At 39.5% G+C, this 17350-nt stretch overlaps 1 protein-coding gene and 1 long non-coding RNA gene across 2 annotated transcripts; one reads left to right on the top strand and one right to left on the bottom strand.

The window, feature by feature from the left end:
- The first annotated feature begins 569 nt into the window (after positions 1 to 569).
- On the top strand, positions 570 to 1584 carry LOC106937042 (uncharacterized). The gene is made up of 2 exons (XR_001422290.1): positions 570 to 652; positions 1060 to 1584. It is a non-coding gene; the product is annotated as an uncharacterized LOC106937042 (long non-coding RNA).
- Positions 1585 to 7140: 5556 nt separating this feature from the next.
- Positions 7141 to 16915, bottom strand: slc6a4b (solute carrier family 6 member 4b). The gene is made up of 13 exons (XM_015018865.1): positions 16634 to 16915; positions 15742 to 15876; positions 15369 to 15588; positions 15068 to 15206; positions 14035 to 14169; positions 12886 to 12989; positions 11851 to 11978; positions 11648 to 11760; positions 11185 to 11316; positions 10949 to 11048; positions 10752 to 10852; positions 9427 to 9594; positions 7141 to 9321 (listed from the first exon to the last, which is right to left on the bottom strand). Exons 1-13 carry the CDS (start codon positions 16833 to 16835, stop codon positions 9211 to 9213), a joined length of 1788 nt encoding a protein of 595 aa, XP_014874351.1. The 5' UTR covers positions 16836 to 16915; the 3' UTR covers positions 7141 to 9210.
- Positions 16916 to 17350: the final 435 nt, after the last annotated feature.

Raw genomic sequence — 17350 nt, 5'->3', positions numbered from 1 at the left:
TACCTGCCCAAGCGTCAATATGTGACGAGTTGGGAGTGAGAATGTGTTGGATTGGGAGAGAGGAGGGTTTTTTCCCGCTCTTGCGAGGGCAAATACGAAAAATAAGTAGAAACAGTCCTTCTAACATCAACATCAGACCTACGTTTTTATTCACAAACAAGTGTATGTTGAAAAACTATATTCTTGCCCATAATTTGATAGTTAGACGGCGCACATCCGCCCCCTCCTGCTGGGCCCGGTGTCTCAACAACATGAAGGCAGAGGCACTGAGAATCAGGTCATTATTAGGCCAAGGGCAGCCAGACTAATTTATTTTGCAAAATTATTATATTTAGCTAAATATTATTGTTGAGGTGCACAAGCAGGCCTCCTGACATACAAATTAAAGAAAGAAAAAAGAAACAAGCAAACTCAAAAAGGGCAATAGGAGCATCAAAGATAAAAGGGAAGGGGCTCAATCCCTCTCCACCACACCCCCCCCTTTCTTCTGGACGTACCTGCTTAACACTTTCAACCGTCAAACAGCGAAGAAGAAAAAAAAGTTCCCTCCATTAGCGGATTGCTGCACCAGACTCAAAGCTTTATTTCAATAAAAATGAGGGAAATTCCTCATCTTCAAGCTGGTCAATGTGGCAACCAGAATGGTGCTAAAGTAAGTAACCATTAAGTTTTAAAAGTGAGACCTAAATTCGTTAGGACACCAACTGAAAAGTTACACTTTAGTTTGGGCGGGCTTCTAAATTAGCTTTAGCTAGCTTAGCAGAAAAAGTAAAGGTAAGTGCTAGTAAAACTGCAATCTATAGACATACAAAATGAAATAGCATGTTATATACATTTAAGTTGAGCCCAAATAAAAAAGCTAACTCCTTGATGGAAGGAGGGAAATGGGTTTTTCAACAGGTTTGGTCTGTTTGACACAGTGCAGTGTGAAAGTGAACCGCACTATCTGAAAATGCAACTTTCATCCTCTGTCTCACCGAGTTTATCAGGCTATCAGGTGTACTAAAACACAGTGGCGTTCTAGTGCAAGGCTTACATGCTAATGTTGCCTCGTCACAGGTACACCGGCGAGGGCATGGATGAGATGGAGTTCACCGAGGCAGAGAGCAACATGAACGACCTGGTGTCTGAGTACCAGCAGTACCAGGATGCCACTGCCGAGGAGGAGGGAGAGTTTGAAGAGGAGGGAGAAGAAGACATGGCCTAAGCAGCTAATATGGCGGCTTTGCTCCTGGGCAACATTGTTAGATTTCAGCGTTTCTTTCTTTATTCAAAGTGTCAAATAAACGACTCTTAAGGTCTGATAAATGTCACCAGTTTTGCTTATTGTACAAATGTTTTAGGATGTTTTTCAGGCTTTGCAGAAAACATGTTAAATATTACATTGGATTTTTTTTCTGGAACATAAATGTAATTCTACCCTGTTGCATTTTGAATGTTTTGTACATTGAAGCTTTCATTTTTGTTTTTATGTGGTCGCAATTTTTTTTTTCATTGGGACTGTGATGAGTGTTTTCCTGAATGTTGTAACTCCTCCAGTCCTACCTCCACATTGACCACTCACAATACATTTCTGTAAAGCTGTTTGTTATTTTTCTCTGTAACCCTGACAAGCTGGTACAGAACCCGTCTAGCGACACAGGAGAAGAAAAAGCAGCTATATATAATATCTTGTGGGAACAACTTCATTATAAGACGGTATGGCCAAGAGTGATTTAATTCCCATGTCTCCGGATGGGCTCTGTAAGTTTGTCCATCTTTGAACTTTGTAATTTTCAGTCTGTGATGTATTTAGGATGGTTTCATTGATAGCACTACATTAATAACTTCATGGTATGTTCATAGAGTTTTAGATAAAGGTTAAGCTGTGGATTAGTGATTTTGTCAGTTGAATGCATATAAATAAAAACTTTAGCAATTCGAGAGGATTTCATGTTGAAAATGAAGGAAATAAATCAGGATGTTACAGAGCCAGTGTATAAAGGGCGACATCTGCTGGGCAAATGGCAGCATTGTATTTATCGGAGGGAACTTTTGAGCCCTATGGAATTAAAATCCAGCACATGCGCAGTAACCTGAAACAGTAATAAAACTATCCATCCATCCATCCATTCATACCTCCTTGCCCCTTACAGGGGTCAGGATAAGTGCTAGTGCCAATCTCTCCACCGGACATTCCGGGAGAGGGCGAGGTAGAACCTGGACAGGTTGTGAGGTTACACATAGACAGACAGGACAAACAACCATGCACACACACTCACACCTAGGGACAATTTAGAGAAACCAATTAACCTGACAGTCATGTTTTTGGACTGTGGGAGGAAGCCGGAGTACCCGGAGAGAACCCACGCATGCACAGGGAGAACATGCAAACTCCATGCAGAAAGACCCCAGGCCAGGAATTGAACCCAGAACCTTCTTGCTGCAAGGCAGCAGTGCTACCAACTGCGCCACTGTGCAGCCCGATAAGAAAACTAAACTGATAGAATATTTTCAGATCCATCACATGTACAACAGCTGAAATTGGTGATGATTTGCAGAACTCTGGATCCTGAGGAGGAAATGAAGTTCTGGTCCACCTTTCTGCACCAGAAGCAGAACAACAGAAAGTTCATGATTTCCATTGAAATGAAATCTAAGCCAAACATTTAACTGAGATCTGTTGAGTTATCTCTGCATAAATTAATCAAAAATAAAGAAAAAACTTGTTTGAGAAAACTTTATTGTATATTTTTAATAAATAATTTATGGATAGACATATATTATTTAAAGATGAATTAAGAGCCCCAGAATCTATGGACAACATTTGGGAAATCTTATGACAGGTTATCACTTTAATTCATGAAGATAAACAGAAATGACATAGTTTAAGTGTGAAATGGCTTGGTTACAGCAGAGGTGTTGTCTGTTATTGCGCAATAGCCAGCCCCACCTTAATCTTCCCAATTCTCATGGACTGACTATTGACCAGCTCTCCAACTAACGGGTCGGGAAAGTCTTTAGATCCTGGGGCCTTTACTCCATAGAGAGTCTAGGAGACGTTCTGTGTAAGCTGGTGGCGGGAAGACTCGTCTAGCCTCTAACTGCCTCCGATCCAAAAGTTATCACCCTTTTCAATTATCAAGGCAATTAACTGAGTAGCTCTCGCAGTCACATAACCTCAGTGATCACTTTTGTTAACGGCAGCTCTCTCCCTTTAATAACGAGCACTTGGTACAGGCTAGATACATTTTTAGTGGTTCGGTTTGAACTCCAGGGTAATTATTTATTTATCGCCAAAGAAACCTACAGTTCCACCATTTTCCTGGAACCATGTACATAGATTTGATCATAATTCAGAAGCAACACTAATAATTCCTGACTCCGAATTAGTTTCAATGTCCACAATTGTCAACAAAATGTAATATATATTTTATTAGTAGCTTGAGCAGGGTTAAGTGACAACAGCTTCATTCAAAAGGATTACCAATTACAATTAACAATTTTAGATATCCTGTCACTAGATTCTCTAAAAGGCTTTGGGGAGCAGTTGGACTCATACCCAGTGGATGTAGTGTCCCTTGGCAACAGAGATTTTGAAGTTCTTGGTCAGAATCTTGTCTTGATGAGACGAAAATCCCCTTGAAATGGAACAAAGCAGATCTAGGCCTTTTTATCATTTAGACTCTTTGATCTCAGTCAATCAGTGACCTTTGTCCATTCATCAAGTCCGTTGCAGCAGTGTTGGGGTCTCTGGGCAGAGGACAGCGGTCGAATCAAGGATCCCAGATCTATGGGTAAACGGGTCTTGTCACCTTCAAATAGTGCAGAGCCTTAGCCTGTCCGTGGATTCCAGGGCGCCGTCCTCTGCTGTTGGTTCTTCTGCATCATGTTAGCTCTACTCCGACACCAGGAACAAAGAACCCTTTGCTTCCCCTTTTTAGAGTTTATATATCTTTTGTTTACATGTGTGTGTATGTGGATGGTGAAGATGGTATACATGACAACTCAACCGTTCATGTGGGTGGATCCTATGTGACCACTTAGCCTTTGGAAAACACTTAACATTTCACCCACTCCCACTTCTCTTTACTTAGTCCGCTCAGCCACGAACATCTGTTTACACTTCTCCCTTCTGACCTAAATCCACCGCTTCCCCAGTTACTATCCCACCTGGCCTCGCTGCACACCTGGCCTCGCTGCAACAGCATGTCTCACCCAAAGCCTCCTCTATTGATCTATTATTTCCATTCCATTATCTTCAACCTAGGATCTTTCAGGACAGTTTCATTCATTAAAATCATTTCACAGGTATAATAACTCTCATTTGAAGTTCGATGTAATTAAGTTCAGGCTGCACAGTGGTGCAGTTGGTAGAGCTGATGCCTTGCAGCAAGAAGGTTCTGGGTTCGAGTCCTGGTCTTTCTGCATAGAGTTTGCATGTTCTCCCTGTGCATGTGTGGGTTTCCTCCTAGGTTTGGTTTGGGATCACCAGGCAGTTTTATTAACAAGCCCACTAAAAAAGTTTATAGAGCACAATGTAGAGAGAAAATGGAAATAAAAGAAATGTGGGACATACAAGTGTTTCTAATAAGATAATTGTACAACTCTTTTTATGTTTCACATGATTTACTTCTCTATAAAAATGTGACTACCTGACAGACCACTTTGCAAATTTCATTAAAATTCCTTATGTTTTTATATTTTTCATTATTATGCAGGTAAAAAATAAAAATCTGAAAACTATGTGAGCTGTTTTCAGTAATAAGGTTTTGTGTTTGTGTTGGAACAGAAATGAAAGGAGCCGTCCCAAGGTATAATTCTAAGTAACTTTTCTCAAAAAACAAATACAGTGAAGCATTTATTATTTTGAATCACATTTTTCTGTGTGCTACACACCAGATTCTGGTTCTGTACCAGAACCAGATTCAGTTAGCACAGTTATTCTTATATTTCGCACAATTAAGGTGCATGGAAAGAAAAGTAGGATGAACTGATTTTCTTTAACAGGAAATATATATATAGGTTTATATGTAGCAAATATAATATTAAATTTTATCTGATATATCAGCTCAGACTTATTTAGCTAATATGGAAAAATGACAAGTAGAAAGTAATGAGGTTACCTGTAGCATCTTTCCTGTTTCTTATTTCTGCAGTGTCAAAGTGCAATGAAGAACAGAGCGACGGGTCAGGCTCCTTGCGGCATATATCCTCTCTCTGCATGTCTGATGGATGGGTGTGTCGACTTGTATTTTCTAACACTGAGGCCATAATTAACATCATGAAATGTCACTCACGGTAGACAGAGCTCCTTAAATAATGTCATTGCAACAAGAAAGCATGTAATTAATGCGTAAAGTCAGAGGTCTGCTCTTAAATGAACGCATGCAAACACAGACACATATTCTGCTAATAAGTATCAGTTCTGACTTAATCAATCAAGGATGTGCATCTGATTGGGTAATAAGGTAAAAAGGAGAAAGAACCTGCAACAGTTTCAATCTTATCTTGAAAGAAAGAAAATATGATGTCAGTGTCTTCACCCTGCTTTCCCTTCAAAAAGTAATCATCTCCTTTAAGCTTTTCTATATTTTGCCACATTACAACCACAAATATTGGCGTATTTTAATAGCCTGGAATAAAGTGGTGCATATAAGCATAAGGAAAAGGATACGTGTTTTCTGCCTTTAAAACAAAAACGAAAACTAAAACAAATAAAAACCCAAAAAGTGTGTCCTGCATTTGCACTCGGCTCACTTTACTCTGATACCCCTAAACTAAATCAGTTCAATAAGACATGCTTTTAGTTAACAGAGTCCTCCTGAGTTTAATTCAATCACATTAGAAATCCAGGCGAAAGGTCAGGGAGAAAGCAAGAGAATATTAGGTTGCCACTATAAGGAATTTGGGACGTTTGTGAAATTATCTTCTTGATTACTTGAACGCATGAATAAACGATACGAGTAATAAAAACCAAGCCTTTCCACACAAATGCCAAAGAATAAAATAACATCTCTGAACATTTAGCAATCAACAATTTTGATTGTTTACAATAAGACATGTTGCTTCTGACAGCTCTTGTGTATTTTTATTGTCGTCTTCTGTCACCGTGCTGCCGCTAGCTCGCCACCAGGGGGCTCCCTCAGCTCTCTCCTGCGGCTCCACCTTGCGGGTGTGTCAGCACACACCTGCAGATCATCTGATCAGTTCCAGGAGTATAAGAGGAGCCTCCAGCCAACACTTGCACTTCAGAGTGTTGATCCTTGTGGTAACTGAGAGCCATTAGAAAGCCTTGTGTTGCGACACGTTCTTGTTCTAATCTCACGTCTCCTCGTCTCAGGTTTGATCGAGCCCGGAAACCGGATCAAGTCCGGGACCAGTCGAGCCCGCTAGCAGGGATCTGGATCTCCTCGCCCTGGGTGTCCTGACGCAGCGAGCATCACCAAGTCAGCTTCCCTCTCCCTCTGCCTCCCCGAGCAGACATTCTTCGGACCCCGTAAGCCCAGCACGTTATTCCCGGCCTCGTATACTCACCTCTCCGGATCTGTCCTTTCAGAACCCAACCCGGACGCTTCTGACCTGCCTGCTGTTTATGGTTTCTCCAACTCGTACCACATTATTTCGCTTGTAAATAAAACCCCTAATCTTCAGTCTTCCTGAGTGTTTTGCTGCATGTGGGTTCGGAACATTCCTAAAACCATGACAATTTTCTTGCTTTGCATTGTATCATATTAGCGGCAGCATTTTCATATACGCCGCATCAGGTTGAGAAGGCAGGACTGTATTTAATAGTGTGTTCCTTTCATGTATCCACTGCGCTTTCCTGTTCTCGACTTCAATAGGCATAAAAGGGCTTTAATCTGCTCGCTGCAGCCAGCAGCAGCTCATATGTCCTGCACGCTGTTGTTCTTGAAGAGATAAGCCCTGATGTGGACAGAATTTGAATGAAAACTTCAAATGTGAATGTTTGCAGAGAAAGCAGGATTATAGTTGTTTGAAAGCCTAATAGAAATATCCAAAGTTTAATACCGCTCTGTTTCTATCTAACGTATTGTTTTAACAGATAAACAGACATTAGGGTGTCTTAAGAGTTTGTGTATGTTTATCTGAAAACTTGAATGAATAAAAGAAACCAGATGGAGACAGTTAGGCGTTATAATCACTTTATGCACATTTTGCAGAAACCATGTCAGGGAGGACACAACAATCATCACACAAGTCTCTGAATAAAGCATTTAAAATAACACTTGTGACTAAAACATAATATATGTCCTGATAAATATCTGAACAGTCTTTAGAGTAAAAACTTCTTATGGGGAGGCACAATATTGTTACCACCTTTACAGTTTTTGCACACATGTTCAATTTAAGGCAAAACAGTCCAACGAGAGTCAAAGGACATTATTAGGAAACTTGTTTATATATATATATATATATCTAATCTGAAAAATTAGATTAGAAATGAATTAGAAACATTTTCACACATACTATCACCAGAGAGGATTCCTGCTTTTAAAGTGAGACAATGGTATGATTTCATATTGTTCTGCTTTCTGTGTTGCTCAGTTACATTTTGTGGGATTTAACGGAGAATTACACCTTTCTTTTTTTTTTAGGATAAATTCAGCAACAGTCCTTCCTAATAAATTATTATACTTCAGAGCCAGATCATAAAATACAACGATGTGGTAAAAACTGTAAATACCTGTCAACCTGTTTTGGGCTTTGTTGCATTGAACCTAAAAGTAAATACAACATTTGGCCCCAGAGGTGATCAAATTTAATGCCCTTTGTTGGAAAGTAATGCCATCAAACAAGTAAATAGTGGAGGAAGTGCTTCTTAATTAAATAAATAAACTATTATAATTACAATCTAAATGTTACTCTCCTTGGCAAACTGTAATATGGGTGCATGACAAGGAATTAAATCTTCAGTAATATATTACATATTTGATACATACAGAGTGGTATGTTTTTGAACATTGGATTCTAGTCTTAATTATCATGGCTTACAGCTAAAAAAAAAAAAAAAATCCAGACATCTGCTTCTCATAAAATGAAAATGTCACACAAGTTTAATTACAGTATGAGTGTTAACATAGAAATATTATGTTATGACACACACAGCAGTGGCAAAGATGGCTAACTTGACAAGTGTTTAGCAAACAGTACTCGACTCTTTCCACAAGGAGAAAATGCCACACAAATGGGTTTATAAAGAAGCTGGCTGGTAATAAAGTCCTGTATATGTCCATGGAAAGTTAAGAGAAAGGATAAACTGAAGTAGTGAGAGTTGCACTGATCAAAGCTTCAAGAGCCACCACGCACAGACACATCCAGGACATAGACTCTGGAGGTCTGTTGATCAGAGACGTTTTCATTTGGAAATCAAGCGCTCAGATTATGTGCCTTTCTACTCTTTCAGAATCTAAGTGACTTGAAGTTTGGTGGGAAGTTTCCACAGCCAGTAATAGTTTGAAGAAACATGTCGTCTGTAGATGTTGGTGGACTGACGCCTATAGGCAACACAGCCATTTACCAGGACATTTTAGAGAACTTCATGCTTCAATTTGCAGCTGCTAAGGCAGCCTGGGTGTCCATAACATCGTAGCAGGGCCACATTCTGATCCCTCTGCGTTGATGTAACAATTTATGCAAAGGGACTAAGTATTGAGAGCATGTTTAGTACAGTTTATGGGCATACTTTTTTGGTAAGCCAGAATTAATGGAGTAAAATCATTTTGTGGTTCTATGTTATATTCAAATTTCCTGAGAAACTCATTTTGGGGTTTTCATTATTTCCAAGCCATCATCCTCAAATAAAAAAGAAACAAACACTTAAAATATCTCACTCTCCGTGTAATGAATGTATTTATGAACTCACTTTTTTATTTCTGAAATAAGGTAACTTTTCAATATTGTCTAAATATTCTTGTTGAGATGCACCTGCATTAATATTAAAACAGACCACAGAGCATACAACAAACTAGTATCACACGAGAAAATAGCCATATTACAGAGCTGTGGACTGTGTGGGTGATGCAGGTAAAGATATAGCTATTGCTATCTTAGATCCTCAAATGTAGCAGCATTCAACTTTCCACCAGTCTGCTGTGAAAAAGCCATCCGACGTGTTCAACGTCACCACCAGGAGAACAGTCATGATGACAGGTCACGTTGGGGTTCAATCACAAATTACTTGAAACTGTGGTTTAATTAAGGAGGAGTTCACAAGCACACAGAGGTGTTCGTGTCTTTCTGCGACACGGCGGCCATGTTGAGGCTGTCTGCATGGACGTCTGGGATGGTCCTCTCCGGTCTCAGACACACAGCCAGCCTCTGTGGGAAACGAGTCGACGACCAGAGGTTTTAAAAGAGGCTAGTAAACTAAACACACGAGAAATTGTTTTATTGTTTTGGGTTTTTCCCTTTTAATCCACAAACCTGTTTGAGAGAGCCAGGGGTCCACACCAGCTTGTAGACCATGTACATGGGGATCCACATGAAGGAGGAGAAGCCGATGACGTAGCCGACTGTGATGCTCCAGTCTGGATACTTGTAGTCGAACAGTGTGAGGGGAGGCGTTTTCAACAGAGAGCTCACTATGATGTACTGAGAGGAGTGGAGAGAAATTACACTTCAGTGTTGGAAATTTCATGCTCAAAAGTTTTCAATCGTGCTGATGAGTTTTGTTTTTCGTGGTTTCCCCAAACTATCTTGAAGGCCTGCATGCATTTTTTGTTTCTTTGCGAAAAGCTAATGCTTGTTCAGATCGAATAGAAAGTCGATGGTTAAGTCCTACCATGGATTCTCAATGAAATTTAGCTGTGTACTTGCATCCATCACATGAATATTCTTCGATCTGAACTCTTCCGGTGTGACTCTTACTGTAAATGTAGGGTCATTGTGTTGCTGTTACAGCTTTTTTTTTTCTCAGGATTTTCCCTGTATTTAGTACCATTCATATTCCCATCAGCTTTAACCAGCTTTCCTGTTCACACTAAGGCAAGGTGATCCATGATGATGATGATGATGATGATGATGATGATGATGATGATGATACGATGTGTCTCCATGAGAACGGTGTGATCATGGAGACATTTTGCTTGTAAGTTGGATTGGGTGTCATCTGACCTGCTATAAACATTTCTACAAAAGTTTGTTTCACTTTATCCCAGATCTGAAAGTTATATTCATGCCTCACTTTTCAGGTTTGTGCTAGTATAACATTTATAACATTTTGAAAGTTATGGATCCTTTCCTCTCCGCTTTGACATTATCTCTCACTTTATGCTGGTCTTGTATATATAATCACAGTAAATCCCACTGAGGATTGTGGTTGCAAAAGGACAAAATGTTAAAAGAGTTAAAAGGGTATAAACATTTTTGCCATTCATTGCAAATGTTATTCTTTAAAGTAAACTAAATATGTACATAAAAGAACGACGGATGCAAACAAAAAGGAGACGTATCAATCTGAGAGTAGAAAATGAAGGCTGACGTTTGTTTCAATGTGGGAAAAGAGGAGTGAGGAGTTTAAACTAGAGAAGAGTTTATTTAAAGGCTGCTGGTCCAGGGAGTATTTGATGCTACAACAAGCTTTTACTCATATCTTATCTACTGTATCATATCTCTGGATCTCCTCAGTGGATGATGCTTATTTGCCATTTCTTCCCTTCAAAATAAATACACATTAATGTGTTCTCATTGTGCCAGTCCCAGGTATATGCTACTGTTATAAAAAATTAGTTTTTATCTTCTTCTCTTACCGCGAGAAACGCAGGACTTATAGCAACCCAGCACACTCTCCAGAACAATCCTGGGGCTTGGCCGAGCATCGCCTGAACATCGTTGCTAAATCTTTTAATCCCTGAAACCAGAAATGACACACAACGTAATTCTTACAGACAGTTATCAAGAAAAACACACAGAAAAAGAGAAAATGTCAAAGCGTCTATGTTTGTACCATAGAACCAGGAAACTGCAATAGCTTCAAGGAAACCCACAGCAATGATGGAGCATCCTACTCCAAACTCCTCCAGCAGCTTCACCACATAGGCGCCACCCTATATGTTCATGTCAAAGTTGTGAGTTATATCAACAATTTTATCTTCTGGAAGGGCCCCGATTTTAAAACGGCAGAGAGCTGGAACTGTCATGTTGAGTAATGAGATGACAAAATGTGTTCAGAGGAAAACTTACATTTGTGAGCGTGCTCAGAGAACCCAGGAAACAGACGACCACCAAGCACAGGACAAAAAGCTCACGTCTGTGAGAGAAATAATCTGGGTACTCATCCAGCACAGCGGTGATGATTGCCTCTAGCCCTCCAAACTAAAACACACGCAAACATTTCTATTAGAAAATTCATAAATTATAGTGACCGCCAATAATCAATCAGCTCTTGGACTTTTTAATTGGGATTTTAATTGGGAGATGGCAGAAAAATGGTACACGGTTTTAAAATTGGGCATCCGAAAAAGTGTGACAGTACGTTGAATTGAGGCCCCATCCCTCTGTTATCCATCAAATCTAGAGCAACCATTTGCATTCAGCAATGGCCTATTTAGAAAGTAGAGTACTGTTGTGTTTACTCTCAGTACTTTTGTTGCACAAATGGCCGTTTGTGTATTAACAACATTATGAGACCGTCCAGATTTCATACCGTGCTGTCGAGTCCCAGTGTGATCATCATCACAAAAAAAATTATAGCAAAGAAAGTGGACCCCATCATGTTTGCAATTGCTTCTGGGTATGTGATGAAGAGTAGACTTGGCCCTGAAATAAAACATAATAACAACAGGAGCAAGGCACAGGTTAGTACATGTTGAATCAGCTGATTTGATTTTGACTTCTGCATTTTCTGACCTTTGTCTTTGGCCACATCCTCGACCTCGACCTTCCTCATCTCTGCCATGTAGCCCAGCACCGTGAAGATCACAAAGCCTGACACAAAGCTGGTCAGGCAGTTCACCAAACTGGTAACAATGGCGTCACTGTTGGAGGAAGAGCACAACTCAAACGCACAGTCGTTATTGCAAGTGCTTAAAAGTTAAAATAAAACTAGAAAAAATAAAAAAAAACAAATGTTTCAACGTTATTTAAAGGCAAGCACACATAAAAAATTTAAATGTAAAACTAAGTAATTTAGTTTGTCACTTGTTACTCTTGCATCCTTACATCTGATTGGTTAACCTGCGCAGATTGGCCCCGCCTACTGACGTCATCTGGGATTTAGATTAAATAAATTCATGAGGTGGTGCTGCGTTTGACCACAGAATAATCAAATAAATGCTAAAAAATACTACAGGGTAAATAACAGTAACAAACATTATTGCAATGTTTTTTCTTTTTCTTTTTTTAATTCTGTATCCCCAAATATAAAAATATTAAAAATAAACTTTTTACTGAATTGTGGGTCTTCTGGAGCTCGACACTACAAGCAAAAATCCTGCATATCTGTCCTGTCAAAAAAAAAAAAAAAGAGAAGAAGAAGAAAAGCTAAAGGTCTGTTTGTTATTATTGTGGAAACAGACCTAAATCAATTATAATGCAAATGATTACCTCTCTGAGAAGAGATGGATTATACTTTTAAATTAATAGCTTCCAGAGGATGTTACCCTCCGCTGCAGCATCTGGTTTAATTCATGGTAGTTATATTCCTTTACTTTGCTGCATTGGGTTTATCTGCACAGCACACACACACACACTTGGTCATATGTTAAATTTCACACACTGTTACTCTGTGTGGATGACCTTTAAGTGTTTCAGATAGAGCGCAGCTGATGCATGATGTGCATCGGTTCTAACTTTGTATGGAGACTACCTGCTTTTTTCCAGCGGTAAAACACAGACTCGTGTGACTCAGAGGGTTAATGGTCATTGGACTTTGAGGAAACGTACCGATAGCAGTTATTTGTAAAAGGGTTGTAGCTGGAAAGAGCCAAGAGAACGCCGAACCCGGGACCCAGAGAGAAGAAGATCTGAGCAGCAGCGTCCACCCACACCTGGAAAACAGACGCAGACACTTTTCAACCCTTCCTTGAGTCTGCAGTCTGGGATGCTGCAGGCTTTCATGTGTTAACCATGAAAAGTCATTCGTTACTTCCTGGCCTTTTAGTGACTTAACGTCGTTAAAGTTCCTATTTCTCTACATTGTGGTCTTGGTCACTCAATGTAATTCTGTCAAACTGAAAGATGTGCCTGTCAGAGGAAGGCCGAGCTGCTGCACAGCTGCATGCATGGAGATCTGAAGAGCATTCGGCGGTAAAAAGGGGAGAACAGCGTCGGATATCCGTAAGCGAGGGAGAAAAAGGGGGGAGGGCTTTGTTAGTGGGTAGAAAATCTAAAGTAATTATGCATCTTATTATTCTGCTCTGTGGTTTATTTATGCATCTCATTTCATCTCATCCATATTCGCTTCCAAACAAAGCGATCGCACAGGTTTGGTGAAACAGCAGCGAGCTGGATGAAGAAGAGGACTTTTTTTATATATAGATGTAGGAGATATAGACAGGCAGATTGTCAAGAGGCTGGTATCTATCCTGGCGCCATTTTCAACAAATATGTTTAATAACCCTCCAACAAACTTAAAGCTGTTCATTTTGTAAATTTGCTTTACTTTGAAAAACACACAGAATAGTTTAGGCTAGTAAATGTTCAGTTTTTCTGCAAGTTCTTCTGTTACTCACTGATTGAGGGCATGCCAAGGTTTTATACAAGCTGTAAATGACAATTTGTTCTTTGTCTGCTCGATTAGATAAAGCTTAAATAACAACTAACATTTAACAGGTTTTTCTCTTATTATACAGGAATACTGCCCCCAAAATAGAGTTTTAAAAATAATCAAGAATAAATTAACAGATAATCTCATATGTCTTTTTTTTTTTTTTTTTTTAGATTTTAAGCCTACACATTAAATAAATTAGCATAGGAGAAAAAAAAATTATTTTACAATTACAGCAGGGTTTTAAGCTGATGATATGGGTGAATAATAATTCTAACATATGAGAAATATGGGTTAAACTGGGTGTTTTGCTTTGGATAACGTACACTGGTCTCCAGCAGCTTGTCCCACTGTGGTTTCAGATAAAACACCACACCTCTCCAGGCTCCTGGCAGAGTTGCACCTCGAATCAGCAGGATGAAAAGCACAATGTAAGGCAAGGTGGCGGTGACCCACACAACCTGACGGTGAGCAGAGAAAATGGCAGAGAGTGAGGAACAGAGAGATGTGAAAGTCTTTATTTTAGCAACTCAAAAAGTGAAACTGAGTATTAGCGTTCACAGAAACACAGAAACAGGAGAAAAAAAGGATGTACTCAATAGTTGATGGTTTGCAGTATCAGTGCAGCATGGCTGCATGCTGTCGACCTCTGTGGGGTTTCATATCAGTTAAATCAAGCACAGAAACACACAGGTCACTGATGCAGGTTTTGATACTTTTGGCAGTGTGGGCAGATGCCAATTCCAGTTGGACATTTTTTTTTTTATCGGTCTTCATAAAGCTTGTCTGGAGAAGGAAACATGAACTGTGAGCTTCTGGACCGACACCAGAAGATGACATGGTACACTAAACCATCACTGAATGTGGAAACTTGGGTTCTGTGTCTCTCCACTCCTCCAACAGACTCCTGGGTCTTAATCTCTAAGCAAAATGAAAAGTTTACTCTTCAGATGAAGTCCTCTTTCATCTAAAGAGGACTTTGGACCACTCCTTGTTCTAATTAGCCCAAGACATTTCTGACACCGTCTCTGCTTGTCATTGATGTCCCAGATTTGTCTATGTGAGGTGAAGCTTGAAGCTCTGACTTCACTTTGGGGACCGCTCTAAAATGTTAGGAGGGTTTTGCTTCACAATCTTCTCACAGCAGAGGTTATCCATGCTTCAAATGCACATTTTCTTCTGCCGTTTTGTTTCCTTCTACAAAACTTTCCATTTATATGCTTGGATACTGCCAATTGTTTTGATTGGCATTCATAGCCACAATAAAGGCCTAATTATCAAAATGAAAAGAAATAAATACTCTGCAGTACATCTATGTAAGATGGGATTAATAAAGTATATTTGTTCATTCATTCCTACCTTCCCTGAGGTTCGCACGCCCTTCCAGAGGCTGAAGTAAACTATAGTGAAGATAAGAAAGAGGCAGAGCAACAGCTGCCAGCGAACACCCCCGACATCTCTGAGTCCTGATGACTTGTGGATTTCAAGAACGTTCCTCCTGTTGAGAGAAAACCCGCGTCTCATCAGGCTGTCAGCAAACAAGACAAGAAGGGCTTGTGGATAAAAATAACCATCTGGCAACATTTGTGAGAACTGTTACAGTAAAAGCTATTTATGCTCGCTTATGTGGTTTCTGTTACTCACACTTACATGCACTTACGTGTAAAATTCCTCTGCCGGAGACCTGGAGGAATTTGTCCAAGTCACATTGTCCACGCCAAAGTAGTTGGTGCAGTCGGGGGTGTTCCAGGCGTTATCGCAGTTTGTCCAGGGGAGGATGCTGGAGAAGGAGGAGTAGAAGTAGAACAGGGCCCAGGCGATGATGGTGTTGTAGTAGAAGGACACGTACAGAGCAATGACACAGATGGCATATCCTATTCCTGAAAGACCAAGTCACACATCACAAAGTGTTCCCACTTCTAGCTTTTGCTTTGTAAATAAAAATGCAGTGATTAATTATGGGAAAGGTTCAATCAAAGGGACTTTTTTTTTTTTTTTGTCTTATCTGAATACCTGCGTTAAATCAGCCTTACCTTTGAAAATGGGACAGATGTGTTTCCATATGGATATGGCTCCGGTTCGGTGGAACTGCCCGAGAGCCAGCTCCATGTAAAACAGCGGCACGCCACCAAAGATCGCCATCAAAATGTAGGGGATGAGGAAAGCACCTGAACGCATGCATAAGAGAAGATGCTTTAATGTCTCAGCTGAAAACAACAAATATATTTTAACACATGACTTCAAAATTAATCAAAAACTGATGCAACCACAGAGGAGCCACAGAAAGAAATCAAGAAAGAAAAAAAGAAACAAAGAGAGAAAGAAAGACAACATCTGAAAGAAAGAAATGTCACATCACTAATTACCTTGGTTGAAATTAATTGTTGATGCAAACATTTAAAAAAAATAAATAAATATAGCTTTACTATTTACAATTTGGTTGCCTAAAATGATAGTTCTAAATTGACCCTTGTATACAAAATGAATAATGAATTTTATCAAGTTTATTTTATATAATTTTGTTCAAATTATATATTTCTCTTGAAATATAGATATTTCAAGAGATGAGCCAGTAACACAGACAGAATAAAAAAAAAGAAATTAACTCTAAATGTAAAAAACAGAATGTTTGTTTGTTTGTTTGCTTGTTTGTTTGTTTAAATGCCTTTAATTTGTATTACTTTTCCATATTAGATACGCCTGCTTTGGCACCATGGACAGTTCCTGCTAGTTTTTTCTGAGTAGTTTTACATTATTTAATCTATTGGTTAAATTTATTATTATTATTATTATTATTATTATTATTATTATTATTATTATTATTATTATTATTATTATTATTATTATTACATGTTAAACAAGTAACTGACTTTACAAAAGTAGCTTTAATAACCTGGAAGGTAAATTACATCTTAAATCTCTTACCGCCACCGTTTTGATAGCAAATGTAAGGAAATCTCCACACGTTGCCCAAATCCACCGCGAATCCGATGACAGACAGGAGAAAGTCCATCTTCTTGCTCCATTTGTCCCTGGAGTCCGTCTGGGTGATAGCCGGCACCGCCGCGGCGTTGTTGGCGCTGTAGCCGGAGTTCGGAGAGCCGTGCTGGGGCAGAGTGCCGGCCATGACCGCAGAGTCCTGTTCGGGGCAGCGGACTGTGAAAAGTTAGAGAGAGGAGCCGCTCCAGAGGAGAGGAGGACGCTGCTCCTCAATCAGATCACAAGGGCCGAGTGGGAGGAGTTGATGGAGCTGCGGAGGAGACGTGGAGGTACCTGTTGGTGGACAAAAATGAAACGCTTTCCTTTCTGGTAGAGCTTCTTGATCAAGTTGATCAGTTCTCCACACTGGTGTTGTGGTGAATGTTTTGAGCTGATTTTCATAATTACAGTATCCTTCAAAAGTAAAGGGAAATTATACATGGTTTTTATTTATTATTTTTTTTTTTTTCAAATGTTTTATGCAGGTAAAAACATTGAAAGTATGCTTTGGATTTAGTCTCCCTTGTTCAGCTTATCCTTAAGATGTGTCGTTTTCATTTTGTCTTCTTTGCAAAATAGCCCAAAGTCAGAAAAAAAAAATTGGTTGGAGAGCATCTGCAAACATCAATTTTGAAATAAAAATAATAATTGTATTTGATCTAA

The sequence above is a fragment of the Poecilia latipinna genome, unplaced genomic scaffold (genome assembly GCF_001443285.1).
Source record: "Poecilia latipinna isolate Pla-1442-1.1 unplaced genomic scaffold, P_latipinna-1.0 Scaffold79, whole genome shotgun sequence".
In the NCBI taxonomy this organism is placed as follows: Eukaryota; Metazoa; Chordata; class Actinopteri; order Cyprinodontiformes; family Poeciliidae; genus Poecilia; species Poecilia latipinna.
This window is presented reverse-complemented; position numbering and strand designations above follow the sequence as displayed.